Consider the following 12958-nt stretch of genomic DNA (forward strand, 5'->3'; position numbering starts at 1 on the left):
AGTGTTTAGGACTGCCTCGCTTGGACACGAGGCTTTCCCCCTCTGCAGATGGGAGTTGTCAGCACGCAGCACGCCGACCACTTCCCAAGGAAAGGGCTCCAATCATTTCCAATTGCTTCAACACCGCACATGCCCTGAAACCCCGAACTGCTTCCAAATTCAAGGCTTATAAAAATTTAAATGCTCCAATAATTTTAAATTGTGTCTGCTCAGCCTTGCTGGAGCCTGGCCAGTCCTTCAGCTCTTCTTTTTTTTTTTGGCAGGGGGGGGGATGTCTTTTTCTTAGCGCTTCATTTTGGAAGCAAGTCAAATAGCATCATAGCAGAGCGATTCGGCAGTAGCTGAGCTGATTTGCAGGGGATCATAAAACAGGATTAGGAAAGCAACAAGAAAGCCTGGAGGAGAAAGGACCAGCTGAGTCATGGCATGCAGAGAATAATACAAAAAGGAGCAAAGGGAATAATCCTCCACCGACATCTTTATTAGCGCTTCATTTTGGAAGCAAGTCAAATAGCATCATAGCAGAGCGATTCGGCAGTAGCTGAGCTGATTTGCAGGGGATCATAAAACAGGATTAGGAAAGCAACAAGAAAGCCTGGAGGAGAAAGGACCAGCTGAGTCATGGCATGCAGAGAATAATACAAAAAGGAGCAAAGGGAATAATCCTCCACCGACATCTGAAGAATGGGGCTGGGTGACCTAATAGACCGTTTTCAATGCCCTTTGCTCCCCTTTGGGACATGGGGTTGAACATGGCATCTGTTTAACAGCGTCTAGAAACATATACTGAGCCGGTGTTGCAGCTGCATGACTGTTTGGGACAGGAAGTGAAGGGACAGATGGGAACATATCACATGGGACTGAAATGGAAATGGGACTTGCATGCAATTAAACTAAGCTGGAATTAGGTCCTCTCTTAGGAGAGTGCCACGGGGTGGTTGAGACCCTATTCAGGACAGCCTCTGTATTTCAGACAGCACCTACAGCTGTACCCATGTCCCACAGACCTCAGGGTAAGCACGTGCTCTTCTGGGCAGGAATGGGATTAAATGCTGATTTTTTTTTCCCACCTCATTTGAATAGACCAGAGAAAAATCTGTCTCAAAGCTCGTACGTGAGACTTCACCAGCACCCAGGAAATATGCTAATCAAATACTGTAAGCTGTGCTAGGCTTAGACCCAGCAATAAAGCACCCGGGCCCCCTAGACAAGGCCGATGAGATAGGGACCCTGCCTAGGCATCCCGTGATACCAGTAATGAAGTCTCACAGTTCTGCCTCAATAGCTCCATCCAGAGTCTTGTACAGAGGCAGAAGAATTAAAAACACAGCTTTGGAGAAGTTGAAAGGAAATCTAAGCGAGTTAAAAATAATCACTTTTGCTGCGTCCTACTTCGCTAGACTGAAATCTGAAGAGGACAACAAAGTGCATCCCTGTTTAGCCCGCCGCGGGATGTCGGCAGCTTTACAGGGACTGCTGCGACATGCAATGCAGGGAGGACAGCCACAGCATAAGAGGACGTGCTTCAAAGCAGCCCATCCAATCTTGCCACAGAATATATATATGTAACACAGTGGTTCTCAACCTTTATATATATATATAACACCGTGGTTCTCAACCTTTTTTAGGCACCCCTTCCTGGACTCAAGGCACCCATCATTGGACTCAAGGGACCCCTCAGAAAATGCGAGCTCTCAGCTTGCACTCATTTTTTGGCCAGGGAAAAATAACAGATCAGTGTTTCTGTTGCAAAGAGCTCAGAAAGATCACAAGAGGGCAGAACGCTTTTGACACTCTGGGATTTCTGTTGGAAATCTCTGGGTTTATCCTGAATTGTGTTTTGCGTTGGTGTACCGAGCAGAGCTAGTATTGCATGGCACCCCGCAGCACTCTTAAAAGGATCTCATAGCACCCCGGGGCGCTGCGGCATCCTGGTTGATGCACCAGTACATAAAATACCCGGTAAACTCTTTACCTTTTCCTAAGGTGCCTGGTGAAAGGACTAGTGTGCTTTTACGGACTAAAAAGCATAAACCGATGCTTTAATTGCAGTGAATCAAACCAGTCTGCCTGGCTGCAAAGCCCCAGTGCAACACCATACACCAAATAATCGAGCCAGAGAGAGAGCAGCACACGCATTTTGCTCAGTGACGTCCGGGGCCACATCGGACCCTGCCACCTTGATTGCATATGGCTCTGGAGGCAGAAATCATAAATCAAGACTGTCCCGCAGCTGTAAGATGGGGGTGAGGGGCCCAGATGGAAAGTCACGTGCTGGGATCTTCCGTGATCGTCTGTCCCATGTCCAGCCCTCGCTGACAAAATGGAAATCTCTTTCCACCAGACGGTGCATCCATAAATGCCTTTTCTTTTCCAGACTCTTGTAAAGCCAGCTGTGCTGTCTCAGCGCACCTGGCGCACACACTGCTCCCTCCCCACCGCTGCTAGGTATGTATTTAAAACCAAGTCACAGCGAATCTTTCTCTCATTAAAAAGGGCGGGCAGCTTTAAAATGAAACCGTGTTTATTTATAAGCGCCTTGAACACCAGAGAAGTTTTCTTGGGGACTTTTACACAGGGGTTTGGACCCTTTTTTTTTTAAGGAGAAAAGGAGGTATTTTGTCCGATGGAGAAGGTGGCTCCGTTTCAGGTGAGAAAGGCTGCCACACACATGGAAACCTCACCGGTCATTCTTCAGTCTCCCTTTCAACGTGTTCAGTTCATGGAAAAACCATCCCGCCCCGCTCCGACAGTTTATAGCTTTGCTTTCTTGGGAACAAGGTTAATCATGTTACTTGGCATCTCCATCTCTCCCTTCTCTTCTTTTTCTTTCAGGTCTTCAGGATCCACGCTGATGTAGAAATAGCCCATGATGGAGAAGAGGATGCACACGGCAAAGAGGAGGCCCGCAAACAGGACAAACTCAGCCCACTGGAGAAGAAGTGCAAACGCAGCTCTGAGCACCCGTTCCCAAGGGAGGCAGGCACCTGCTTCCTTTCAGAGGGCTCTTTGCATGCCGGGCCTTCATTGCCAGGAGAGCTCACAGGAGGCAAGCCTCTTTATTGAGGTTTCTGGGACCTCTCTTATATGAAATTCGGTCATTATAAGCATATAGCTAAAGCTAATCGGTGTGAGCAGATGAGCTAAAGCATGGTTCATCCTCCAGATCCCTCCCAAACGGGCAAATCTGCCTTAAACTTCTCCAGCAAGCGGGAATGCATGACATTAACCATTTAGGGGACAGGCAATGCTTAAAAAATCCCCACTGTTAAAACTTAGTGTTACCTTTTCACTAGAAATCAGAGCCTCTCCCAATTCAGACCGTCTGGGTGAAACTAATCTCCAAATCTAAGCATCCCAGTCCCAAACCTGGCAATGGGAGCAAGTGGTCTTTCAGGAATCCAGGGGCCTTTGCCTCACCGGTAAGCTCCCTGCTGGGCCGTGTGCCAGGCTTGTTGCAGATTGCAGTACAACCTGCTGCCATACAGGGTGCCCACTGGGTTAATGGTGCCCACTGGGTTAACAATGCACATTGGGTTAACGATGCCCATTGGGTTAATGATGCCCATTGGGTTAACAATGCTCATTGGGTTAACGATGCCCATTGGGTTAACGATGCTCATTGGGTTAACAATGCTCATTGGGTTAATGATGCTCGTTGGGTTAACGATGCACCAGCTCCAGCCCTTGGCATGTTGGGCTTATAGTCAGGGCATTTTTAACTATTTTAAGTGCCCCGATGACAGAGCGCCAGGCGGAGGACACTCCCAATGCAGCGCCCCCATGTCCAGCCCCGTTACAGCCATACCTGCTCCAGCGGTGCCGCCTGGGCCACAATAAGCACGATGACATTTCCAAAGGCCACGGTTAGCAGCCAGCCTGCCTGGAGCACGGACTTCATGCTGACAGGAGCCTGAAAACAACACAAGGACCTGCTTAATGGCTTGGGCTCCGCACCTTTGTTTCAGCATTTGGCTGCTCTTTCTCCTGGTATTTCATGCCAGGCCGTACGGATGCGGAGGGCTCTATGGTGCAGGGGATGGACCAAAGTGGAGGGAATGTGCTGCCAAGTGGACACCAATGGACTCACAGAGCCTTGCGACTGCATATAGTGTCACAGATAATTTAGCGTCTTAATTTTAAACTAGGCGTTTACCGGAGCTGGTGCCAAAGGCCAAATTACAAGTCAGTAGCAGAGATGGGAAAATTGTCCAGAAGTCCTGATTCTTAAGGGGATTTTTTCTCTCCTTTTTTAGCAACCATCGATGAGTCCCAAAAGTACAATACCTGAGAATAAGAGAATGCCAGGCCTGTAATGGAGAACATCACTTCTCCAGCTGATATCAATAGGTACTGCGGCAGCTGCCAAGCCAGATGGATATGATTGGCTTTGATATCTTCTGACTTCCATGCGTTGAGAGTGTTTCCAGATGCCTAGGAGAGACAGCACAGGGGGCACACGGATGAGCTGCTGAAGCAGAAGATCTATCCTGCATGGGCTTGCACACAGAATTTACCAAAAGTGAGTTTTCGTATAAAGGTGGAAGAAAAAAAATCTGCTTTTTGATTTACCAGCTGGATCTGAATCCTACCAACTTCCTGCACCATCAACAGTTCAGGGCAGGGGACAAGAGCGAGGCACTGGAACCACAGCCCGCCAGACAGACCTGCTCTTGTCCTACACCTGCATCAGATGCCCTCGTATGGTTTACGGTAAATTTATTTCTAACTCTCTAACTTTGCTTCCTTCGATTTAATTAACATCTGCCCTATTACAGAGAGAAAGAGAGACGGAGAGGTTTGACTAGTAGCCAAGAACACACTAACCTGCAATAACTTAAAGTCAACCTAGAGGAAACAGCAAATTCTGCTTTTAAGAAGGATGCTGAGGAAGGCATGGGGGATGTTTACGAGCAATGCTTAATCACCATAAAGGGAGACAAATCAAGAAGGCATATTTCTGAAGGCTCAAAGGAGGGAAAGAAACCTCTGTGTCTTGCTCGTTAGGCCATAAAAAAATGTCAGCGATGCCTTAAAAATAGCTGGATGGGGATGGAAGCTGCATGAAAACACTGTCCCTAATGATTTACTTATTAGAGTCCAGGCACATTCCCACACTACCTACTGCATTTAGGTCATTTATACAGCACTTCAGACAGGAGGCGGGGATGCCATACAAATCCCAGGAATGAGTACAACTGAGCGGAGCCCAGCAAGAAACATCAAAGCCCATCACCAGAAGGAGAGAGATGTGAAAAGGAAGAGCCAGGAGGGTCAAAGACAAGTTGGGATAGGCAGGAAAGCCTTATATGGAGCCTTAGGAGACAAGTACCATGAGATGAAAGGGGCAGCTGACTCTGGACACATGAACAAATGATACCCAGGGAAAAGGGGACAGACTGAAATGGGGTGAAATCACCCCGATTTTGCTTCCAAGAGCGGACACACAGAACTGGTACTGTGCAAGCTTCATTCAGGCTCAACTTGCAGGAACAACTGTGTCAAGGACTCCCGGGGTTGTCTCAATGGGTTAAAATCAAGACTGGCCACCTCCCCGGTTGCCTGCGGCTTCCCTGAAGGCCTGCCTGCCCAAAAAGAGAAGCAGGGGCAAGGTTGTGATTTTTATTTAACTTCTGGAGGTTGGTGGCCAGGTTTGTGTAACATTGGCTGGGCAGATGGGATGAGTAGGATAGCCAACACCCCCCGACCAAAAGAGCCTCCTGGATTTTCACTGCCCAAACTGGGGAAAAAAAAAACTCTGCAAAAAAAAAAGAGAAAGAAAGAAAGAAAGAAAACCCTGAACACACATTTCAACGACAAAGGGGGCTAATTTAAGGACATTTGCACTCCCCGAAATAACAGGGCAGATCCTCAGCTGGCATAAACCGGTGTAGCTCTGCCGAAGTCGATAGAGCCGCATCATTTTATGCAGGCTGAGGATGTGGCCCAGGATACTGGAATGACTCTACAGGCATTTAGGACTCTGCAGCTGGTGCATCTTAGCCAGCCTTCGGGCAGGGGGCAGGACTGGATGATCTTCCGAGGTCCTTTCCAGCCCTGACGTCTATGAAATCTATAGCTTAGTCTTTAAGGTGCTTGCCTGCCTTGCCTTCTGCCTAACCTGGCTAGCACCCTCGGTGAAGCTGAGGGTCTGACCTTGAACTGCTGCCAGGCATAGTGGCCATAGGATTCAAATGGGCTTACCTCCAAAACACAGACCCCAGACACTTAAAATACAGGAGCATCTCCATTAACCGTGAGGGTTCATGATAGAAAACTGAACGGTTATGTTCCCTCCAACAGAGGGGCGGCACCACCCGCACTCGTGACCCAGCCCATTATGACGTGCTGATTTACTCTATAAAACCACTTTACCTAATACCTCATTTATGATCAAATGAATTGCCCAGATAAGGAAAAAAAAAATCATCCTTTAGCAGAAAATAAATAAGCCAGGTGAGAGAGAGCCTCTGATTTGTAGCAGCACAGCGAGGTTGTTAAGGTAACCAAAACTGGAAAAATTATCTAAGCAAAAAGATACCATGCAAATGATGCTGTTATTTATTGTGACAAAATGCAGATAGAAAACACTTGGGAAAGCAAAGATTATGGCATCATTTTGGAAGGAGAAACAGACTTAAGGGGATATGCTTGCATGCCCCCCGGGAGCACTTTTGCACAGCATACATAATTCCCCGAACTTAGAGATGACAGGACAGGCCCGTTTCCTTGAGGGTTGTACACCCCACCTCAGCAATGACCGGGAGCTTCGCAGCTATAATTGTTTTCTTTGGAGAACTGGGTTTGGAGGCATGGCCAGATCTTAGTAGTTGCCCATCAGGGACACTTTATTACCAGCGAGCAGCTAATAGCATTTTGCCCTGCTAATCACAGCACGGCAGTCAGAGACCCAAAGGGCAGCTAAGCACAGTGTCCTGTCAGACTCGGTTTGTCTGCACGGCTGTGCTTTGGAAAAGCCGAAGTGGTAAATGGTCTGATCGCATCTAGGTGCTTGGCCCTTGTCAGCTAGAGAAGCATTGCAAATCTGAGTGGCAACCTAGGCTGGCTGGACCAATAGCAGCCCGTCAAAGGGGGCTGCCTGGCTCCGATGCTGTTAACACCCCTGAAAAGGGGGAGGAAATGTCATGAAAACTTCCCTTTCTGTTTCTGGAAATCCTCCAAAGATAGATGCTGTTCCTTAGCTGGAATTCAAAATTATTATGTACTCCCTAGCTGAGAAATGGCAAGACAGACACCGACTTTCAAGCCTCTCTCGTGGCTTTTCTCCCACCCCCTCTAAAATCCCCAAGGCCCGTCATGTCAGCTCCAGGCAGGGGAAGTTGGAGGGCGAGGTGGAACATGTCTGGAAAGTAATGAAGGTAAGAGGGCTCTTGTGGAGTCTTTTAGTGATTATATATCGATGTTATGCCCTATCTGGCAGGGGCATTTCCAGCAGCACAGCACCCCCTTAGTGCCAAGGATGAGCCGGCATTAACTCGGAAAGAACAACGCTGCCGAGCAAAACTGCCAAAACCAATCCATGGATCCCGTATTTCCCTTGGAGGATTCCCACTCGAGCTACAAGACCAGACCTTACCTCTGGTTTAACCTGTGAAACAAGATCACAGCGTAAGGTGGAATGGCTGCAGGCTACATTCACACGCTCGGTACCCAAATTTGCCTCCCATAAGTGACTCTTTTTCAATGGCTATGCTCAAGCTCCTGCCACGGTAAAGGCAAAGTCAGCAGATGCCGGCGGAAAGGCAAGACGTCGGACAGAGAGGAGGGGAGCGCAGAGCGGAAACGATGCGTTAAAGCCGAAGGGGGACTCACGTTGATTATCACAACGGTGTATGATGCTCCAAAGTCAAGTAGCCCTAGGTCCAGGCTGAATTCCCCTGTTTCGGTTCGGCATTTTCTCGTATTGTAGCTTGATACAAGAATGAAGTAAAGTATTTCCAGGTTAGTCTCATAGACAAAGAGCTTAGTTATTAAAAATACTCCCAAAAATGGACCAGGGGAATGACTAGCCCACATCTGCAGCCGTGTGCATGCCCGTCAGTTTTTGCTCTTTGGTTTCCCTTCTTTGTACCAAACACAATTCATCTCATGGGACATCTCATCGCTGACACGGGCAGCAATGGTTCCCGATTCCACCTGGGACTGAACCCCTTTTTTCAATGTCTCCTTCCACTTTAAGCCCCACATTTCAGGGTTTTTGCACCAGGCAATTGAGCGAAGTGCCCATATTCTTCAACTTCACAAAAATGAACTATGTGCAATTGCTGTTGAGCAATTTGCTTTCAAAAGAGCATGACTTGCCTTCAGATTTACTCTCCTAGCCCTGGACAGGCACAGTTTCTATTGAGATGCCAGCTGACTTGGTAGAGATTATACCACAAGGGTTGTCAACTCCCACAATAAAGCTCTTAATGGAGTTGCTACAGAGGAAGAGGGAAAGTTGTGCCACTTGTTTTAGACCTAATAGATGCCAGAAAGGCGGATACCCTAAAAATACCATAGTAGGGCCAGCTCTAGCAATGCTACCAAACCACGTGGAGCCCCAGCCTAGACGAGCTATTAAAATGCTAGTGCAATGTGATCCAACATATTTTCCAGCGCTGCATAGTGTGGGAAACAAATAGCCCAAGTGCCAAGGTCTTTCTGACCACGACCGCCAGAGCCCCATGTAAAAGATAAGTTCCTGGACTAAACTGTGATGTTTTTACTCAGATAATGGCTATAAGGAATTTAGTATCCACCCCCTTCATTTGATCCTATTTAATCCACCTATGTATCCCAAGTGGTAGCAGCCCTGGGCAAAGAGGTGGACTTGGCACTGAGTGGATGCTACATTAATTCAGCTATACAACTCACATAGGCCTATCGATCCGCTGTCTTTTTGCTGGCGCGCCTTGCAGTCTAGCAACATTGCTTCTTTGCAATTAGGTACAAATGGGACGATGCATATACAGACTACTCTCCCTCTGGCTGACATTTCAGCTCCTGTCACACAATGAGCCAACTCCAAGAGCGTGCCAGAGGACCCTTGCATGTGTCCAAGAGAAGCCCTACGAGGGAAACCAGGATGCAGGTATGAAGTTAAGTGCTTACTTTCCCCTCTCTAACGTCGTGTAACCTGAAACGCCGTAACTTTTATTAACGCTGATGTCCTCCTGGCCGCCCAAGGTGATGTTGACATTTTGCTCCCATGCATTAATGAATCTGTGAGGAAAGTATATTTCATCATGGTGTCAAGAGAAATACAATAGTAGACACTTCACATGAGCTGCTCAAGCGCTCCTAATGCGCTCCGTACCTTTTAATTTTTATGGCACTCTCCCTTGCCAGCTACCAACACTTAAGTCTGGGTCGCTGCCCATCTCTTGATTCAAGGATAATCATTTCCCATCCCCGTATAAGTTAACCCTGGATTTCCCCACTTAGGTGACTAGCGCTGCAACTTATGAGCCTGGCGGTAGGGCTCTTCTGGGACACCTTCATAAGCTTAATTGGCCATGACGAAGGGCTTCATCTATCCCAAGGAAACTAGGTCTTGTCTACATTACATAGATGAGTGTCACAGTGAATCCACCATCAGTCATGCCAGCTTGGGATGCGCTGTTTACGTACTCACTTGATGCCAGCAAACTTTTAAGCATTATAAAAATTTGGATTTTTTTTTAATTAAAATGTATTTTTCTAATAAAAGATGTTGTTTCCATTAAAATGGAAAGTTCCCCCAGAAATGTCTCTTGGTTATACTGTGTTTTTCACTAGAAAAAAAAAAAGCCAACAAGAAAAGTTTTTTTGCCTTTCAACTCAAAAATGTTACATGGTCAAGTAAAGAATTTTAGAAAAAAAGTCAAATATTTTAGAAAAAAACAACAAGAAAAGTTTTTTTGCCTTTCAACTCAAAAATGTTATATGGTCAAGTAAAGAATTTTAGTAAAAAGTCAAATATTTTTGCCTGATAAAGATTTTTTTTTTTTGGTTTCCAGCTGCCAAAAACCGACTTAAAAAAAATGTCAGTTGTTACCCCTTCCCAAAATCATTTTTTTAATGAAAGGCCCTCCAAAATATTTAACAAAAAAAGTTTTTGTCAAATTTTTTTACAGGAAAATAAAGCATTTCCCAACTAACCCAGCTGTCCTTCAGCTTTACCTGCGACTGAGTTAGGGTGTTACGTCTTGTGGTTGCATCAGGGTTCATTGTGGACTTTTGCTACGAGGCTCACCAATGGATTTGTACAGGCTGGTTTGGATAGGGATGATCCCGCCTTAGGCAGGGGGTTGGACTAGATCAGTGTTTCTCAACCTGTGAGTCGTGACCCAAAAGTGGGTCGCAAGAATATATGAAAGGGTGGCAAACAAACTTTGAACATGGATTCTCCTTTAAAGGAGAAAAATTTGGGAAACCGTGGCTTTCTCCTTGCAGGCTGGCAGAGATCCAGCCTGCGAGGGTCTGCTTGGGCTCCCCGTGCCCCACACGCACCCACGCCCTGCCCCACGCACTAGAGCACTTAGACCTGGGGCAAGGGGCAGCGGGTCAGGGGCGAGAGGCGCTGGGTCGGGACTGGCCATCCATGTTTTCAAATGGGTCCTGATACCCACTGGACTAGATGACCTCCGGAGGTCCCTTCCAGCCCAACGTTTCTGTGATTAAATAGGTCTCCTCCATGATATTCAATCACTACTGACCCTCGCTAGTACGACGTCTGCAAAAGTACTAGTAGATACGGCTGACCCACAATGCAACAACATAATGGGTGAGTGGAAAAGGCATCAGATGCTTGGCCATTAATGCCACGGTTCTTCAGCAGACAGGTTCTTCATCATACTTGGCGTGCACCTGGCACCTGCACCAAAGCTCATTGCTTTATGGTACCCAAACTTTGTTTAGAAATGTTCACGTCATCCAAAATCAAATTCATGTTAATAAAAACAGCAGCTATAATCCTTAATGGGTATTTAGGAGATCTCCTTCTTACACGTCTCTAAGCGATGCCTACTGACAAAAAGGAGAGGCTTTGCTTTTCACTGTAATTGTTAGATAAAGCAGCTCTTGGAACGGGTGCGGGACCTGCCCTGCCTCTGGACTGAGGAAGCCAGAGGAGGTTTGTTCCCATGGCAGGAAGATAATCCTTTCCCTTACAAACGCAGCACATCTCATGTGGGATCCACTGCTAGAAAACAGACTGACAGTTAAAGGTGGCCTGCCAGCAAAGCCCTTGGGCCCAATGTTGGAGAACCTCGGACACGAGCGTTGCACCTAGCTCCTCAAAATGCCACGGCTTTCAGGGTGTTGGCACAGCTGCAGGGAGCATCAGCAACGGCTGGCACACTTGGTGTGAAGAGGATCCAAGCTCTGGGGCCTCGTTCAGTAGTGCAGTGTGAGCTTCACCCCATGCACACAAATGTAGGCAGCCTTTGCCACCTCTGCGGTGCTTCTGTGACTGCCCGGGCCCAGGAGCAGGGCAGGGAGCAGGAGTATTGAGGAGGGAGTGGTGGGGCAGGAGGTGTAATTAGAGCAGTCCTGCACGTCTCAGATTGCTCACTGAGGTAGAGGTGCAAGTTAGGTCAGTCCTGGGCCAGGGTGCAAAATTGGAGGGTGCAAAATCGATGCCTCTGAGCTGGCATCAGCAACAGACATAGGGCTGAATCTGTCCCCTGTGGGCCTGCTTCTCCACTGCGCTGAGCTTTGGGTAATCATTTATATCCCAGCAACAAAGGAAATAATTCAGTAGCTGCTCAGACCATTTTGCACACTGAATACAGAGCAGGGAGTGCAAATGACAGCTGCGGGTTGGGCAACAATCTGCAGACAACAGCCCCAGTGAGTGCTTCCCCAGACGGCTCCTTTCCTTTCTCTCTCATCATGACGTGGTAAAGGGATATAGCATCGCTCCTGGGCTGCTCAGCCCCTAACTGCTGATAATGGCTCCTGAAGCTGCCTTTATCCCAGGAATACTGATGCAATTCAGACTCCGGTGACATCTCTGTGCCACGAGCTACAACCCTGGGAGCTACAACCCTGGGAAACAGCACCCGGAAAAATCAAAGAGCTCAAAACCTAGTACCAAAAACAAATCTGACCTGACAGCTGCCATTCCCTTGCCTGGTTTCGTTTGCATGTCTGTGATCTGGGGAAGGAAAAAAAGCAAACACAGTTATTAGCATGCTGTCTGATGAACAAGATGCACTGGCAAATATTGGCATCACGGGAGGTAGGGGCCTGATCCAAAGCTCATAGAAGTCATTGGGACTCCCCCATAAGATTTGGAGTGTGAAATCCGGGCCCCGTTGAAGCTAGTGGCAAAACTCCCATTGGCTTCATTGGGACCAGGATTCATAGACTGATATAGTAAGGCCACTAGGTCATTCAATGACCATCTAGCCTGACCTCTTAGGATTTCACCCACTGAGCCTTGCCCTGAGCCAGTAATTTGGGACTGAGTAAGGTATATGCCTCAAAGAGTTGCCTAGTCTTTAACTGGAGACATCAAGAAATGGAGACTCCACCAGTTTGGAGACTAACCACCATTAAAAACAGGTCCCTTATTTCTATAACATTTGAAACGATCTGACACTAACTTCCAGCCCTTCATTCTTGTGACGCCTTTCCTTGCTAAACTACCAAGCCCTCCTTGCCGAAATACAAATATACTTTAATTGATACTCTTTTTGATCGTCACTTGGATCAGTGACATATCTCATTTACAGGTAATTTCTCCAGTACTTGAGTAGATGGCCATCCTTTGCACCTTCTTATGCTTTTTAACATCCTTTGCAACCTGTAGCCTGTGCACAACATAGCAAAGGTCTCAGGAAAGCCATATACATTTCACCCTAGGTAAGAGAATCTAGTAATCCAGCAGATTAATCACACATAATCAACTTCTCACTATTTGTTGAACTACTGAAATGTGGACCGAGTTGGGAAGCCCCTCGTAAGGTAT

General features: G+C 47.2%; 1 protein-coding gene across 4 annotated transcripts in view; it reads right to left on the reverse strand.

Annotated features, from left to right (window-relative positions):
* Positions 1–2506: 2506 nt before the first annotated feature.
* The window catches only part of SLC15A2 (solute carrier family 15 member 2), a 77421-nt gene continuing 66969 nt past the window's right edge, over positions 2507–12958 (reverse strand). For all 4 annotated transcript variants that reach the window (XM_006036642.3, XM_025192980.1, XM_025192981.1 and 1 more), the window contains 6 exons: positions 12096–12142; positions 9115–9225; positions 7834–7930; positions 4288–4434; positions 3809–3913; positions 2507–2931 (listed from right to left, as the gene is read on the reverse strand). In XM_006036642.3, coding sequence (XP_006036704.2) covers positions 2755–2931; positions 3809–3913; positions 4288–4434; positions 7834–7930; positions 9115–9225; positions 12096–12142 — 684 coding nt within the window. In that variant the 3' untranslated portion in view covers positions 2507–2754. The remainder of the gene's footprint in view (positions 2932–3808; positions 3914–4287; positions 4435–7833; positions 7931–9114; positions 9226–12095; positions 12143–12958) is intronic.

The sequence above is a fragment of the Alligator sinensis genome, unplaced genomic scaffold (genome assembly GCF_000455745.1).
Source record: "Alligator sinensis unplaced genomic scaffold, ASM45574v1 scaffold1452_1, whole genome shotgun sequence".
In the NCBI taxonomy this organism is placed as follows: domain Eukaryota; kingdom Metazoa; phylum Chordata; order Crocodylia; family Alligatoridae; genus Alligator; species Alligator sinensis.